At 31.1% G+C, this 17,829-nt stretch overlaps 3 protein-coding genes across 3 annotated transcripts; 2 read left to right on the top strand and 1 right to left on the bottom strand.

Moving 5' to 3' along the window:
- Positions 1 to 121: 121 nt before the first annotated feature.
- On the top strand, positions 122 to 2,451 carry HELRODRAFT_172610 (hypothetical protein; the record flags this gene model as incomplete). Its single annotated transcript, XM_009019275.1, has 3 exons — positions 122 to 191; positions 816 to 1,079; positions 2,237 to 2,451. 3 exons carry the CDS (start codon positions 122 to 124, stop codon positions 2,449 to 2,451), a joined length of 549 nt encoding a protein of 182 aa, XP_009017523.1.
- A 3,076-nt stretch (positions 2,452 to 5,527) lies between these two features.
- On the top strand, positions 5,528 to 7,998 carry HELRODRAFT_172609 (hypothetical protein; the record flags this gene model as incomplete). The annotated part of the gene is made up of 3 exons (XM_009019274.1): positions 5,528 to 5,630; positions 6,520 to 6,675; positions 7,529 to 7,998. 3 exons carry the CDS (start codon positions 5,528 to 5,530, stop codon positions 7,996 to 7,998), a joined length of 729 nt encoding a protein of 242 aa, XP_009017522.1.
- Positions 7,999 to 15,110: 7,112 nt separating this feature from the next.
- HELRODRAFT_172608 (hypothetical protein) lies at positions 15,111 to 17,555 on the bottom strand (the record flags this gene model as incomplete). The annotated part of the gene is made up of 2 exons (XM_009019273.1): positions 15,111 to 15,148; positions 16,559 to 17,555. The coding sequence occupies 2 exons, from the start codon at positions 17,553 to 17,555 to the stop codon at positions 15,111 to 15,113; spliced, it is 1,035 nt and encodes a 344-aa protein (XP_009017521.1).
- Between the last annotated feature and the right edge of the window lie 274 nt (positions 17,556 to 17,829).

The following is a 17,829-nucleotide window of genomic DNA, read 5'->3' as shown; positions in this document are numbered from 1 at the left end:
TGTCTATTTAAATCCTCTTTTTATTGAAGTTTATTGTATGTGAGAATAAATAAATTAATGAATAAACACATTTGCAGATACGAAAAAGATTAAATATGAAGATCCTATTTTTGGAGTGAAAATGGCCAGCATATGTTTCGGAGTTATGGTGGGAATTTCCTTTATTGGATTGTACTTCTACTGGTTTCGCGGTAAATTTTCTGTTAAAATATTTAATTTTTAGACACAAGTTTACTTGAAATTTTTTTTCATAATTCAATTTGCTATGCTGTAGTTATACACCGATTCAATTTAATTTTTCAAACAACCAACTCAATTTTTAAAAATAAAAAAAAATCTCGTTATAACATTTGAGTGAATGAATTAATGATGATACCTAAAGCATTAAGAAGTTTTGTAATCTGAAGGAATAAGGCAATGATGACAAAAATATCATTAAAGATTTGACATTTCAAATTATACATAATTATAATTAAAATGCTGAAAATTCCATAGCGCACTCAACATATCTTAATTATCACTTTTACTGAAATTACATTAATTTAAAAACTCTGCTTGGCACGTTTGTAGATGGAAAATTTGATAGAATGATGGCAAAGCGAAGAAGAGCAAACAAAAAAGCTGAAGGTTCTATTAGTAAACAAACTGAAAATAATAATGAAAATTATTTTTTTAATTGTATTATTATTATTAAATAAGAAGAAAAAGAGTAAAAATTATAATTTTAATTAAAAATCATTTTTTCCGTTTTTTTCAAAATTTTTCAAATCAACAAATTAAAACAAAATTTTTCAAACTAATAAATATATTTTTAGAGCAAGCAGCTAGTTCGGTTGTTGAACCACCGTCGGAAGCAGCATGGGATGAAGACAAATCAGGACAGAAAAGTCTGTCGTCGTATGGCTCGCCTGCCAAAAAAAGAAGTTCGCGTAAGAAACGAAAAAATCGGAGAAGAGAATCAGCTGGAAATGATGGAAATGAAGAAAGGAAGTCCAGAAAGTCAAGAGGCAGACGTAAAAGCTCAAGACGGAGAGGCAGCAGCCAAAATCAACCACTGCTGGGGGAAACTGAAAAATCAGGTTTGTGTGCGTGTGTCTAGTAGGGAGATAAGGTAGACTTTTGTTAATATTATCACTAAAATAATTCACTAGTTACAGCGATATTATAAATAATAATATATGCTGGAAGGAGGCCATATTTTATTCAGTATTGGATGAATTCTACCGAATTGTTGGCATTAATCAAATAAAAATTTGTCTTTTCAATTTTCCTTATCAGAATTTTTTGATAATTGTTTAATTTGTTGACAATAGAACTATCCAAGTTCAGCATGAAAATTTAATGAAACTCTTGTTTTCCGAATTCATCATGCAGATAAGGCTTAATTTCGATTTTTCATAAATCATCTTCAGTGTAGGTTTGGTTTATATATTTTTTTTAAACAAAGCACCAATATACAATTGCTGTTGACGAGCTCAGTCGTCAATAAGACATTTAAATTCATATATTACAGGATTACGCTTCAAAGTAGGATCGTCTTTAGGATTGCAGTTGTTCTCTAAGGCCAACTTGTGATGTCTTCAATTATTGTAGTATATTCTGAGTTTAAATTTATTAGTATCATTGATTGGTGTAAAATTACTCTTTATGATTTGTTTGAGGACGACTTCGTCTATTTTATGTGACGTTGACATACGATTTCTGTAATATAGAATTGTGTCGTTGTCATTATTGTTTTTAAATATATTTCTATCTTGTTGTTGTCTTTGTTGAATGGTGCTCTCAATGGACGATGTTTTGTAACCATTGCTTACTCTTAAATTAGTAATTTTTTAAGTTCCTTATTGCGATCTTCAGTTGAGGATGAATGCGTGAATGCACGGTTCACAAAGGATTTTATTGTACTTTTTGAATTGTCCCGTACAAAGTCTAAACCATTATAATTTACGACTAGCTAGGAAAGGTTCTATAAAAACACACTTAGAACATACACATTATATTGAAATTGCAAAAAAAATCCAGAACAACACCACCAAAATAATTTGCTGTAAGTTCCAGCCATCCCCATCAGAAAATATCCAAAGCCATTCTCATCGACATAAAACAACCCCTGATAAACAAACAACAAAAGATTTCAACAATACTCCCAACAAGAAGAACAATAATAAAACATACTAACAACACCCATGGTGCCGATGAAAACACTGAAAAAACATCGACTAATGTACTATCAAAGAGCAAGTAGATGATACCAAAGCCATAAAAAGTAACACCGATGTAATTAGCAAAGTAACGAGCAAAGAAGCCGTATCAATTAGTAAAGAAGACAATAAAATTAACATAATCACTATTAACAATGAATGCAAACCACAGAAACAAAGGCCTGGGTTTTTTACAAATTCCTTATATAAACTGCAACTAGTACTAAAGATGATTGAAAATTCGAAATAGGGGCCTCACACAATTTGAGAATAAATTGGAAAACTGTATATTATTCTAACTTTCATAAAATAAATAATGACGACAAAAATTTGATTAGAAATATTGAGAAATGTAATAAAAAATTATCCGACGCTAGAAATTCGGTAGACTTCATAAATTACTGTTTTAATTATGGTCTTTTTCCAGCTTATATATATATACACATACATACATATATAATATACTACTACTACAAAAAATAATAATACTACTAATGATAACAATAAAACGAATAATAAATAAATAAATAGATATATATATATAGGTAAAATTGATTCACATATTTAAAATCATTTCAGAAGGAACCGCAGGTCGATAAGAATCCATTGGTGATATTTTTCCATTTTTCCGTATTTTATTAATGTTTAAGTTGAAATTATTGGTTATATGAAAATTCATTCTGTTGCTAACAATGTTACTACTGCTACTACTTTAAACACTACTGCACCCACCGCTAAACGCTACTACTTCTACTACTACTATTATTCCAAATATGTTTACTAATTACTCCGATTACTAATACTATTACTACTACAACTACTACTACAACTACCAATATCATTATTACTATTACACTACTACCGTTACTACTACTACTACTTCATCTTCAACAGCTACACTTACTAATACTACTACTACTACTACTACTACTGCTACTACTACTTCTACTACTCTTACTACTACTACTACTACTACTACTACTACTACTACTACTACTGCTACTACTACTTCTACTACTACTACTACTACTACTACTACTACTACTACTACTACTACTACTACTGCTACTACTACTTCTACTACTACTACTACTACTACTACTACTACTACTACTACTACTACTACTACTACTACTACTACTACTACTACTACTACTACTACTACTGCTACTACTACTACTACTACTATTACTACTACTACTGCTACTATTGATATATTACTATTATTCATGTTACTATTACTACTGCTGATAAAAATGATAACAATTACACCGGTAATAGTAAAAGCAAAAATAAAAATAAATATAAGTAATGAAAAATGATGTACAGTTTGATTTATTCACTCTGTTTAAAATCATTTCAGAAGGAGCAGCCGCAGGTTAGTTATTCAAATTTTTATTATATTATTTTATTCAATTGTATACAAACACACACACACACACATACACACACGCACACACACACGCAGAAGGAGCAGCCGCAGGTTAGTTATTCAAAGTTTTATGTATTATATTATTATTTTATTCAATTGTATACACACACATATACACACATATATATATATTATATATACATATATGTATACATATATGTATATATGTATATTTATGCAGTATTTTATGAAATCTAACGAATTTCTAGCGTTGGATAGTATTTTGTTGCACACACACATACGCACACACACATATACACACACATATGTCCGTGATTTTGATTTATAGATAAAAATTAATTGATTTACCTCTTCAAAATCATTTCAGAAGGAACCAGCGGTTAATCATGCATTGATGCCTTTTTTAAATATTTATTAAATTAATTAGTTTTTAGTAGATTAAAATTTTTTGTCTTATGAAAATTTATGTTCATAATTTATTTTTCTTCTTCTATTACTACTACTACTACTACTACTACTACTAGTACTACTACTACTACTACTACTACTACTACTACTACTACTACTACTACTACTACTACTACTACTACTACTACTACTACTACTACTACTTCTAATACTACTACTGTTACTACTACCTCAATAGCACGCATACTACTGCTACAACTATATAATAATAATAATAATACCTACTAATAGTAACAAAAGAAAACATATTAACATTGAATCGTCATTTACAGAAGCTCCGAGTGAGGAGCCAGCAGCTGAAGCTCAAGCCACCGCAGAAACTGAAGGCGGTTGTTATTGATGATCTTTGTCATTACTTAATGTTTCTTAATTTTTTTAATTTTTTTAAATATTTTTTCAACAACACACACACACACACAGCACGTGTGCATAAGCGTGAATGCACGCGTCACACTTCGCATGTGCTGAGCGGGGAGCTCGACGACGATGAAAATTCATGACGACGACGATGACACTGTTGATGACGTCAGTGGCGGATCCAGACAACTTTGACGAGAGAAGCCAAACTTTTGAAAATTTTCAAATTTTTACCGGGGGCCAAAATTTTCACGGGATGGAAAATTTGTGATAGTGTGACTGACCTTATTTTTTGGATTATGACGTCCATTTTTTGGACGATTTTCTAACTAAAAAGGTCTTTATTCTAACTTTTTAAAAAAACTACTCACAACGGGGGGCCAGTGCCCTCTCGGGCCCCCTAGACCCGCCACTGGATGACGCAAACGTTACTAAAACATTCTCCATTTAACTCACAGCGTCAAATGCAACGGGAGAAAAAAAATGGTACGACTGTTTCAGTTAGGGGCCGCTGCCGAATAATTTCTAATTTTTTTTAATGAACAATAGGAATAAATTTTTAAAACTTTTTTAAATTAGAATGATTTAATATTTTTTTTATAATAAATTATAGTGAGAAAATTTATGAAATTTAAAAATCATAGGTTGATTAATTTATATCAGAAAAATTATATTGAAATTAAAATAAATGTGACAATCTTTTTTTACCATGAACTTATTTTACTGTAATTGTTGTTATTTTTACAAATATAAATTCGTCGCATTAAAGTGAAACTCTTGTCTAACCGCCTCTACAACAACGCAGTTACAAACAAAAAAAAATCTTCGAAAGAAGTTCGCAGAGACCAACTGAGACATGAATAGTTCTTACACAACTTAAAATAAACGAGTGAATGATTTGGAATGAATTAACTCGGCGTGAAGAGGACAAATAATTTAATTATTGCTATTTTTCCATTATTTATTTTATTTACTGTTTAATTTATAATCATAAACTTTTTTATTCTCAATGAATGTTTAAATCAAAATAAACATAATTATACTCTACCATTAAACAAATATATAAGAGTTTACAGACACATACACACATACGTACATATATAGCAAAATGGAGACAATAAGAGAATATGCGACAATGAAGGCAACCAAAATCGAATCGTACCGCAAAAATTGTAGTTACAAATTAATCAATCAATCTGTCGAAGCAGATGGTGTACATCTAAGCATGCTTTTTTTCAAGTTACTAATTACGTTACCATCTATTCTTATATAATAACAAATATAATTATTATCTATAATTATGATTACTTTAAAAACATAATTTTCTTGTGTTATATTCGACTGATAGATTATAAAATAATAAAATACACGTATCTTTGGCTGTTTTCATCTTTATTGTATGTTTGAAATCAATAAGAGAACGAGTAACAAGAAAATTCATGTTTTGGTTGGGTAAATACTATCAATACTATTAATAAATATTCCACCGTTTCTTCCAATTCTCTTTCCTTTCCTCCTCTGCTTAGTTCGTTCCAAGCCATTCTACGTTACCTATTCTCAAGCTATGCTTTCTATTAACTTATAACATAAAATATATGACACATGGGTAAGCTTAACCATACTAGCTAGAAGGATGAATTGTATGTGTGATGTGTCATGAAATAATACCTACAATTTGTATGTGTGATGTGTATGCATACATATACCATACATGTATTGTGATTGTGATGTGCGATATATAATAATACCTACAATTTGCAACAATAGGATCCATCAGCGAGTCTATCAAGTCGCTACACGTGTACTGTGGTGAACGCTGAATGTGTCGAGCAAAGATTAAAAAAGTGCATATAATTGAAGAACCATTTTTGGTGATTATTTGAATATTAGTAATCTTTAGAAATGTCAAAATATTGTCCTTGGTGGCTCATGTTTTTTTCCATTGGTAAAGTTAATGGGTGCTGAATTATTTTATTGATAAATAAACATCAAACGAAGTTAATGTTTCAGCCTGTTATGAGTTTAATGAAGCGCAAAACTTGGCTCTCAACAAACCTGCAACCAATAGTTCACTTTACATACATTATGTCCGCCCGGTAGTCGGATTGATGGTTGATGGAGACACGAATCCTGATTTCTTTGCTGGCCATTGTTACAATGGGGCGGATCCACCGGGCGGACCTAACTGGGCAGAGGTCGACCTTGCTGCCGACTATTACGTAGACGTCGTTTACATGTTCACGAGGGATTCGTTCAGTTAGTTTGTTTCGTGGTTTTTTCATTTAAAGGGAAATATTTTTTTAGATCATTTCAAAAATGTACTAAAAATGACAATTTTGTTTTGTATTATTTACTTCAAATTAGTTTAAAATTACTTGCATAATAAAGAACAAAACACGTTTATAAGTTTGCTTTCAAGAACCTGATTTATTTATCTAAAGGAAAAATTCAAGAAGTACTGTAACATAGATAATTATATGAAATAATTTACATCTCCGTTTTCGAGTCACTTTTTCAGGTACATAAAGTGACAATTTATTAATGTGAAAAAAGTTTGATTCTTTCTTCTTCTTTCCAAAGTTTACGTCAAAAATTAACAATAACATCTTTCTAAAAATTTTAAACGGGCCAACTCCTATTTTGTCCATTTTTCTTTGATTGAGTTTACTCCTATTCTGGACGTAGACCTTTAAATTCGTATTCTTGACGACTTTTGTCATCTCTCTTCTTGTCAATTTCAATTTTCAAAATTTCTTCTTCGTCATCTGATTAGTAGCTAGTATTTTGCATATTAATTTCTCTTTTTGACAAGTAAAGATTCCTGTTTTTACATTCGTTCGATGGATGGTAACGATTTTTCCAGCCTAATTCTTCAAACATGCGGTATTATGCTTAATGCTATGTTATTTGATCTGACAAAATTTTCCTTATTTCATCACAACAGACATTTGCCTGATTTTGAAATATGGAAAATTTAAATAATTTTGGACCTGCTTAAATTTAATATCTGTAGTTGTTAAACAATGTATTATTTCAATTTCAGCTCCAGCACTGGACTAATTCCTGATTGGACTGACCTCCTCATCGCCTGGATCAAACATCATCAGAGGGACCTACCCTCTCTGTGGTCAGTACAAGTACAAGGCGGTCGCCAGTGCCAGGCTGACATTGAAGTGTAACGCCAATCTTGCACCTTATCGTTACGTCATCGCTCAACAACCTGCCGATGGATATGGATGGTTCTCCTCTTGTGAGATGGAAGTTTACGCTGCTAAGGATCACAAATGTTACATTCATTTCAATTTCTTTTTGTACATTCATTTCTATCGAATCATTATTTTTGCAGCTAAAATTTGGAAACGTAAATCCAACACGAGATTGACTGGAAACTACTCTCTCGCCGTGACCGCCGAATATGAGATGATGTGCTTGTTGAAGTGTCTTCCAGGCAAGTGTGACTCGTTCAACTTCCATTCAACTGATGCAACATGCGAGTTGAACAAACATGTTAACGGGTACAACCAGAGCTACTTGACTCCCAGCCCCGACTGGAGTTTCTATGAGGTTCAGTATGCCTAACTGGAACGTTGCCAATGAAACGTGATTAAATTTTTTAAAACTTGAAACTGACGTTTATTTGTACATTACCTTTATCTTTGACTAATTGTTTCAAAAATTAAAACAAATTTCCATTTATTGGTCTGTTTTAATAAAATTATTATTTATTGGAATAATTTAAATTGTATAGCAATGCTGATGCACCACTCAAAATATAACCGAATTCATAATGGGACGTTGAGACGGTGCACTGGTTGAGACATCTGGTCTTGGTACCGGAGTGAATGGGCTCGAATTGATTTATGTCTGTCGGCTGTAGGATGTTTGTGATGCGTTGTTTTAAGCGTATTTATATTACCTACGCTCTATTTTAAGAGAGAATTTAACAAATGAGTGCAAACTGCCCCAACAATTTCAATAACTGCTATAATTTCTATATTTAACACTTTTTTCATAAAAATTATCTGAAAAATTGGTTTAGTCAAATATATAGTCAAATATATATTTTTCAAAAATTAAATTTCAAAAAAATTTCATGACATGCAGTCTAAAACGTCCTATTATTTCAAATAAATACTCTTGTTTCAACAAAAATGTTTGCCTTTAAAAAGTTGATTTGAAATGCAATAAGCCAATTTTTAGCTTATTCAGTTTCTTTCACAAATTGTGTGTTATGACGAGTGTTTTTATTTGAAAATTTGCCAAATATTACGGTTATGAAAGAGGTTGAAATAATTTTGTATAGGTACCCCGTTAAATTTTATATTTCTGCAAACAAATCATCCCAAACCACCTAGGGGCTTCCATTGTGGTAACAATCATTGCACTCCTAAAAATTTATTTCAAAGCTGTGCATGAGACATATTTCAAAAGTAAAATATACGAGCAGTAATATCAAAATACCATATTGATCCATTGTTGAGTTAAAATTTTCTACCTGTTTCTACTGTGTTGATGATTAATTGAATAGTTTAGCATTCATGAGTGAACGTTTCATGGGATTTCGCAGTAATTGTACCAGCAGAAAACATTTGATTTTACATCGTGAATTATGTGAAATAATATTGAAGTAAGTAATTCGACGATCGTTGGCAGCTATAACATTGGTGTTGGAACTAGAGAGATTTTTGACGTTATATCATTGGTATTTTACTGCATTAAAAAAGCTCAATACAAAAAATTTATGGAAGAAACTACGAATTGTAATTTTTCCATAAAATCCGGAAAGTCTAACTCATCTGGTTCTTTGCCTTTGTTTTTTCAATCTCAATACAATTTTATATGTATGAGTTTGTTTTTAGTTGATATTGCCCAAGACATTATTTTACATTTTGCATGAACATCGCAAGATTTAATTGTCTGTCTTGTTATTTGATCATAAATGAATTTTTTTACTTGAATGTTTTTTTGATTGGAAAAATTCTTCCTGGTCCTCCCAAACTTTTAACTACACCGACAACTCTGTGCGTTTGATTATTTCCCATTCACTTTCTTTCCTTTATTTATACAAATTCTTTTTTTGAAACATCATTGAAAATGCTAGCAGCACACAGAACCAAAAACTCAACCGTTTAACAGGTCAAGATAGATTATACTGCTCGTAAGGTTCTTGAAAAGTGCCAGCTCTTCCTCAACAACTTGTGATTATCTCGCTAACTAAACTTCCTCCATTTAAACACATCAGTCACAGGTTTGTGAATTATCGGGAGTCCTACGATTCCGCACCATCAAATCTTAAAACCGCAACGATTTCTTGAAACCTATTTTGGTGCATTAAATTAAATTTCCAGTCTACCATCTCTCGAGCTCAATAAATTAAATTTGTTTCAATTTATGTGGCATAAAAGTTTTAATCATAAAAAATCTCGGCTGATGAAAAACACAAGACATGTTTGATCGATCAATCGAATTTCATTTGTCACGAAGCACCACCCCATGAAAACGATTACCAAATTCACACTCATGTCACCATCGCTGTCATCATCCCACCACCCACCACCAACACCGTCGTTGTTTTAAAATCATTTTCATTCGCTTCGTCACCATTTTCCAAATCATCGTCGTCATCATAAATATCATCATCATAATTATCACAGTAATTTGCATCATGATGATTCTAATCAACATCATTGCTGTTCTCACCATCATCATCATTATCATTCTGATCATCGTCGTCATTATAAATATAATCATCAACATCATCATCATCCGACATCGTTAACTCTGTGCCTTCTTTATTTCTTCTTTGTTTTCCCTGTTCGTCAATATTTGTTTATGTCAATGACATTTGGAGTAAATATTTTGTAACAAACGCCACAACCACACGCACACACACATATATATACACACACACACATACACACCGACAAAGACACATACACACCTATTGTATATATTTATATATAGTCAAATATACAGGTTATATATTAATGATGCTACTTTTCATTCGATTATCGCTTACAGCATAATCAATTAATTTCTGTAATTTAACCGTCTTTGTTACTAATATCATCTTTTCAATATTATTTTTTTAACCTTTAGTAGGCTCTGCAGCAGAAATATATAACAAAATTATTCTTCATGGAATATTCGAAACATAGAACGATTCATCTAATAAAATCTATTTTGGTTAATTCTACATTCTCTCAAAAATCAAACTCTGACAGAAGCCGAAAATGGCCTGAGTTACAAAACATTGAGCCGCACACAGGAAGTGCAATCAGGCTTTCCCCCTAAGCGTTGACCCGGAAGAAGTTACGTCATTACGCCGTTTTTTACGCTCATAACGATCCCTGCGTCAAATACAATGGATGCATGACGTCATTTCTTCTCTTGCTTCCAATTGGAGCATACAATTGGAAAGATGGCACAAGGCAATCCCAACTTGGAATACAATGAGTGCAATAACTTTTGATGATATTGATGACATTTTTTTTTCAAATTAAACCGAATTTATTTAAATGAAACGTCATTATTAATTACTCTTGGCGGATTTTTCTGGTTTTTCTAGTTGCAAATAAAAAGTTTTTGAAAATTTATTTCAGAGATTGATGTGAATGAAATAGAAATTCATTTATGATGATAAATTGAAAATATATTTATGGTAGCAAACTGAAAATTTGTTTATCTTGACAAATAACTGAATTGAATTAAACGTGATATTATCTTTTTTATACTAGACAAGAACAAGTTTAAGACGGATCCAGTGTATGTTGTGATGATGTGCTTGAAATGTTGGACTCTAATGTTTTTAAGGGTTTTAATGTGTTGTAATGTAATGTTACGTATGTGCTGTAATGTAATAATGCGATAATGTTTTATTGTGCTGATAACATGTTGATAATTGTGGTGTGATGATGTTAGAATGTGATGTAATTATGTGTTGCTTTTTGGTCGGGGTTGTGTTGGTGATTTGTTAAGTAAATGTTTTGATGGTGTGATGTGTTAATGATGTGCTGTGATGCCGTGTGATAATCCTCTCACACGCAAACTCCACCGCTCTGAAAGTAAGCTTCGCATATCAGCGTTCATACTTTTTGAAATTATTTCGCACCCTGAATTTTTAGCTAATCGTTATTTATGTCGTCTTGAATTACTTTAATTATTATTTTTATTTAACTTCTTTTTTTTGTAATTAAATTTTCTTTTCGGCTATTTTTTTAAGTTTTTCATTTTTTTTCCAAAAAAATAACTAACTTTTGGCTGCTGTTGTATAAAAATGAGGCATTTCAGAAAGATTTAAAAAAAGTTCAATAAAATCGTTTTGATAATATAAAATTTCAAAGATTCAAGCAAAATAATCGGTTAAAATATTTTTAATACGTATTTATATGAGAAATAAATAATTGTTCTTCAATAGTGAATTAATCTGGCTACTTCGCACTAAAGAAATGTTTTCAAAAACGTTGCTCACATGTAAAAATTTGCAAATAATATTATAAAATGTCTAATTAATATCAATTGTTGTATGGGGTTGAAAATCTATCTGATCCGATTGAAACAAATATATTAACGTTTGGATGAAGATTTTTCTGGAGAAATTGAAATGTTCACAATTTTTAACAAAAATGTATTACGCAATTGTATTGTGTGAATAAAAATATAAAATCGCTTCGAAGAAATTGTTTAAATTGTGATGTAGAGTAGATTTGAATTTGTGTTCAAATGACAATCGAGATGTAGAGATGAGTTAAAATTAAAAAATGTTTTCTTAGTGTTAGCGGCCAGATTCAAACTTGTTGAGACACCAATCTATCATATGCAAAAGTGTTAGATGCGTAAATTCACATGTCTTCATGTGTGTCTGTTTGTGTGTGTGCGCGTGTGTGCAAGTGCGCGTGTTGGCAAAACACAGACAGAACGTGACCAAAATATCGCAGGCACAACACCTTACAATGCATTGCAACACTGATTGTTATATTACTATCCTTAATTCCATCTCACTCATCCAAACTTAGACGGTCGGATCCGCGTTTAGAACTATTTTATATTATTATACAACTGAAGATGACATGTTCCTTGAAGTGTAAACTATTTCAAATAACTTTTATAATGTTCAATATTAACATTATTATCGTAATTATGAAAAAATATTAACAATGGAAAATAAAATAATTTAAAAAATACTCTCGGCAGCCCCTTTGCATGAAATATTTCAGATGAATATTATATTTTCATTGAGCGTTGAATGATGAAAAATGGTAAATTGATTAATTAATAATTATCATTAAATTATTAATATTTATACACCACAACTTTTAATAATATTACTTTTACTACTTCTACATTTATATAAATATAGAAACCTTCTGATTTATCTGTGAAAAAATGAAAAACAGGATAAAATATTATTTTACCCTCAAATATTATGAACGTGTAGTAAGTAGATTTATTTTTAATCTACTTCTAGATCATGTAAACTTTTGAATTTTCTAACAAAGCAGATATCCAACGTTGATTGAAACGACGGTTATATGAGCTGTGCTAAAAAATGCTAACAATGGAAAATAAACAATTTAAAAAATAGTGTCGGCAGCCCCTTTGCATGAAATATTTTAGATGAATATTATATTTTCATTGAGCGTTAAACAGTGAAAAATGGTAAATTGATTACTTAATAATTATCAATTAATTATTATTATTTATAGATGTCGTATGCTGTGAATGTTTTGTCTAGTTGATTCAACATTATACTTCTAAAGAGGAATTTTGTTAATTTATTATTTTTAATCATTCTATTAATACCAAAACTAATGCTAAAACGTCTAGTGCTATCATTGATAAAACTACTACTGCTCGTCGGCATCCATCCGTCTTGAAAGACCATGATGAAGTTATAATCAAAGTTAGTGGATCCTGCACCGGCAAGAATGGCACAGCAGACCAAATTTTGTATGATAATCTCTACCACATCCGGCACAGATAGAGGCCGTCGGCTGTTGGACAGCATTCCAGTTCCGCTCTAACTACGCATGCAATGCACCCTGCTTGACTGACATCATGACCGCAGATCAACTGCTAAGCTCCCCAAGATCAGAAATCGAAATGGCAGCTTTTAATGTCTCTCTTACAAATGGCATGAAACCAAAGTCTTGGGCGCCCTGTTGTTCTAGATTCCTTGACCAATTTACCGTACACGAGATCCGACGGTTATCTATCCTCCAAACATGGTCGAGCCATCTGAGACGCCTATCAGTGAAAACCACATAAAAACTGCTTTTGCCAGTTCGCTTCAGCACATCGGTGTTTGTAGCTATGTCCCGCCATCTAATTCCTAGCATGCGAAGCAAGCATCTCATGTGGAAGCTGTTAAGTTTTCTCTTATGTCTCGTAGAGACAGTTTATGTAATCAACCTAGAGTCAAGCCTGGTCTTCACTGTTGGACTGGGGTTGTTCCATACTCGCTAATTTAGCCTAGCCATTACTTTGGCCGCCCTGGTAATCCTGCAGTTGACTTCACAATCTGCAGACAGAGCATCGGAAATAGCCAACCCAAGGTAGGTAAAGTTCTCATCAACTTCCAGTGACCATTAATACGACTACTACTACCACAACTACTATTACCACTGCTACTACTACTACAAAAACTACTACCACTAATACTATACTACAACTACTAAAATTAATAAAAATAATACCCCCACAACTATTATAAATATTACTTCTACTACTACTACTTTTACATAAGCATAGAAACCTTTATTGATGGAAGATTTTTCTGTGAAAAAATGAAAAAAACAATATATGATATATTTTTAACCTCAAATATTATGAACGTTTAGTAGATTTATTTCCGATCCACTTCAAGATGTATTTTTAGATGTAGTGTTTTTTGTAATTTCTAAAAAGGCAGGTATCCAACGTTGTTTGAAACGGTTATATGAACTGTGCTAAAAACAACTGTTCGTGCACTTACAAATATAACAAAATTTTATGTAAGTTTTTCAATTTCTGAAAGTCAACTTCACTACAGTCATTTCGAAGGAAATATGGAACCAATAAAAAGAAATAGATGCATTTTCATTGGAAAACTTCTAATTTAATATTCAAGCGCTTTTGAAGAAGTAAATTTTTTTGATGAACTTAAAACCAAGAATATCGTTAAATTAAAAAATTATATAAACTTAAATTTTCAAATGTTCATTATAAAGAATATTATTTAGTTAATTTTTTTAATTTTGCTCAGGGTAGTTGATGGCGTTGCTAACTGAGGTTGATAGTTAAACAGAAATATTTAACGATCAACTTTGAAACAAACGGGAATTATGAGAATTAACCAAATAGGGGATCGGATTCCCAATTTTGAAATCATTCTCTCCATCCTGATATCCTGGATGCACCACTGCACTCATACACTTAGACTTAACTAAACTATTTCCACAAATCTGCTTCGTTACCAGAGCTCTAACATTGATAACGTTCATCATCATATTCAGCCAGCAACCAAACACTTTTAGCAAGATATGTGAAAAATTGTTTTATTTTTACTTTTTTCTCCTAAGGAAGTAAATAGAAAATAATTTAATAAAAGTAGTTGAAGTATTATATTATTTTTTATAAAAATTAAAACAAAATTTAAAATTAGATTTTTTATGAAATTTACAGAAAAATTAAGATGATAGGATATTTATTAATCATAACAGCCCTTTATAACCTTTAGCGGGGGCGGACCCTGTTGACGTGTGGCAGGATAATAATTATTAAAAAAATATACAATGTTGAAAAACAATTAAGAGAATAAATTAATAAAAAATAACATAAAAAAAGTTCATACAGTTTATTAAGAATAAGTTCATAACGAATGACATATAGCGGCTCTGTTGAACGTTTTTGCTCGATTAAGCGAAATAAATTAAAGTTATTAATTCTGGATTGTTCTTTGTAACAAATGGCTAGTCTGCTAAACTAGTAGTTGAAACAATTAGTGGCTCATTTAGCCAGCTTCTGCTCTCCATTTAAATGCAGTTTTTTATATGTTAACAATTATTAATTACAATATTACAAACATTTGAGCCTGAGTTAATATAGAAGCAGATATTAAAACTGTGTTATTAATCGTTTATAATAGTGTTAATCAGATAATGTTCTCTTATCATTTTGTTAAATTACACATTCAACAATCCCGTCGAGGAAATTATCACAATTGTTCACCTGAAGACTCTGCAAGAAATCGAATGTTTGTTTTTTCAGCCAACAATATATTAACTTTATATAATATATTATTTAAACTTATTCTAACAAAGTTAGATTTTTTATATTAAAAAAGTTTATTAAAATCAAAATTAATGAAAAATTAAAAAAATATAAATCATCATAAATATGGGGGCAAGTTATCTCAGTCGGTAAAATGTTAATGATCAAATAATTTTCAATAGTTATTCTTAAACGGCACTTCCATATTATAAATCCCATCTATAGATTTATTTTAAATTGTTTACCTGAAGACTCTGCTAAAAATCGAATGTTTTTTTCGGTGAACAATTAATACAATTATATTAATAATATTTGAAATTTTTGAATATCTTAGATTTTTTATTATAAAATATTTTATTAAAATCAAAATTATTTTTATAATAAATTTATGTGTTATTTTTGGACTGACCATGGTCTTTAAAAATTATTTTACAGTAAAATTATATTGTAGGTAATATTATTTATATTATACGTTATTATGATATTGTAGAATTATTAGTAAGAAATCACTAGTTTGAAAAAAAATATATAATAGAAGTAATAAGAATAGAAGCATAGTAATAGAACTTAAAAATTTAAATCCCAAAATTTTCCAGAACATTTATTTATCATCCCTGACACTGTTTTGTGTTAATTATTGATATTTTCATTGCCTAAAATGGTATAATAGATGCAACGGTATATCAAAAATTTTCTTGTGTTGATAACTTTATTTGCTAGTGAATAAAGTTAATTATATAATGAAAATTAATAACTTTCTGTTTTTATATATAAGTTATAAAAGCAAATAAAATAATTCACTCGTAATAACAACAATTATTAGTCGCTACTGACAGTTTCACACAAAATTTATGTAATACTAAAATCAGTTAACAAGTTTTCAAATTACCTTTTGAAGCTTTAGAATTTTTTTTATCTGGCGAAGATTTTGAGCTCCTAGATTTCTGTTCTTTTCTTGGCCTACTATTGTTACTTTCTGCAGAGCATCGAGACGACAGCCTGCATATTTTAGCAGGGTCTTCGTTAGCCCATGGTCTATAAAATTCCAAAGGTCGACTGCTACAGTTGTTGGAACCTGTTGGAGGTAACAAACTTTCGCAGCATCTAAATCTTCTGCCGCTAGTAAAATTTTCTGGTTGATGAGGAAATAACCGGCCCAATTCTAGAGGTTGGCTTGGTGACAGGTTCGTTTCCAAACAAAATTGATAACAGTTTGTGGCATTCGATGGTAAACATGTAACAGTTGGGCTTTGTGATGAACTTGTTTCTAAACAAGGTTGACAAGAGCACTTAGTAACATTTGGAATGCAAGTGAGATAGGAAGGTTTGCCAACGATAGAAGATGAATTCAAGCTAGGTGCTTCTTGAGGGCACGGCACTTCAAGTTGCGAAATGCAAGGATTCCCAAGGCATACATAGAAACAATCTTTACAATCGTCATCACAGTCAGCCACTTTACAACACAAAGGAAACCATAAATTTACAGGCGAACAAGGTGTGCATGGTTTCGGACAGACGTGCGATTTCGGCTGTTGAATAACTTGGCAACTATTTTCTTTTCGAGGTGTACATATTTCAATAGGTATGTTGAAACAATTCACTTTAATTTTTTCGCGCTGTGGTGGGTTGCAATGCAATGGGATGTTTATTTTACAAATCCTACAGCAGTCGTTGCATGGGTCAACATTGCAACTGTTGTCACAATCATAATCCTGACTATTCTGGTTGCAATAACCACAATTGAAATTTGTGACCTTTTGATGACAAGATGGTTGAAAACATTCTTTATCTTTAAAGTTTTTAATTGTTGAATGACAGCAAAATCCTTGTGGTCTTGATGGTGTTTCAACATAGCAGCATCTATCATTTGAAATTTTATGGAGCATTGTTTTGACAATTTTGTAACGTAATTTTTAATGAATTACTATCAAAGTTCTTGTTTTTTTTTATTCAATAATTTCAATTTTTTTGTTGATGAATGTGTCGTAAAATTCTGTTAAAATCAAAAAAAATATTTTCAATTAATCTTTAAATGTTTCATGAACCATTTACGTAACAAAAAAACTGAACCGTCATTAAGATTAACCTCGTCTAAAGAATCCAGCCAGTATCATCATAGTTGCAGATAAAACAATGGCCAAACCTATCCAGACTTTTGTA

The sequence above is a fragment of the Helobdella robusta genome, assembly GCF_000326865.2.
Source record: "Helobdella robusta unplaced genomic scaffold HELROscaffold_24, whole genome shotgun sequence".
Lineage (NCBI taxonomy): Eukaryota > Metazoa > Annelida > Clitellata > Rhynchobdellida > Glossiphoniidae > Helobdella > Helobdella robusta.
The sequence above is the reverse complement of the archived record's forward strand: the minus strand, read 5'-3'. Positions and strand labels throughout refer to the sequence as shown.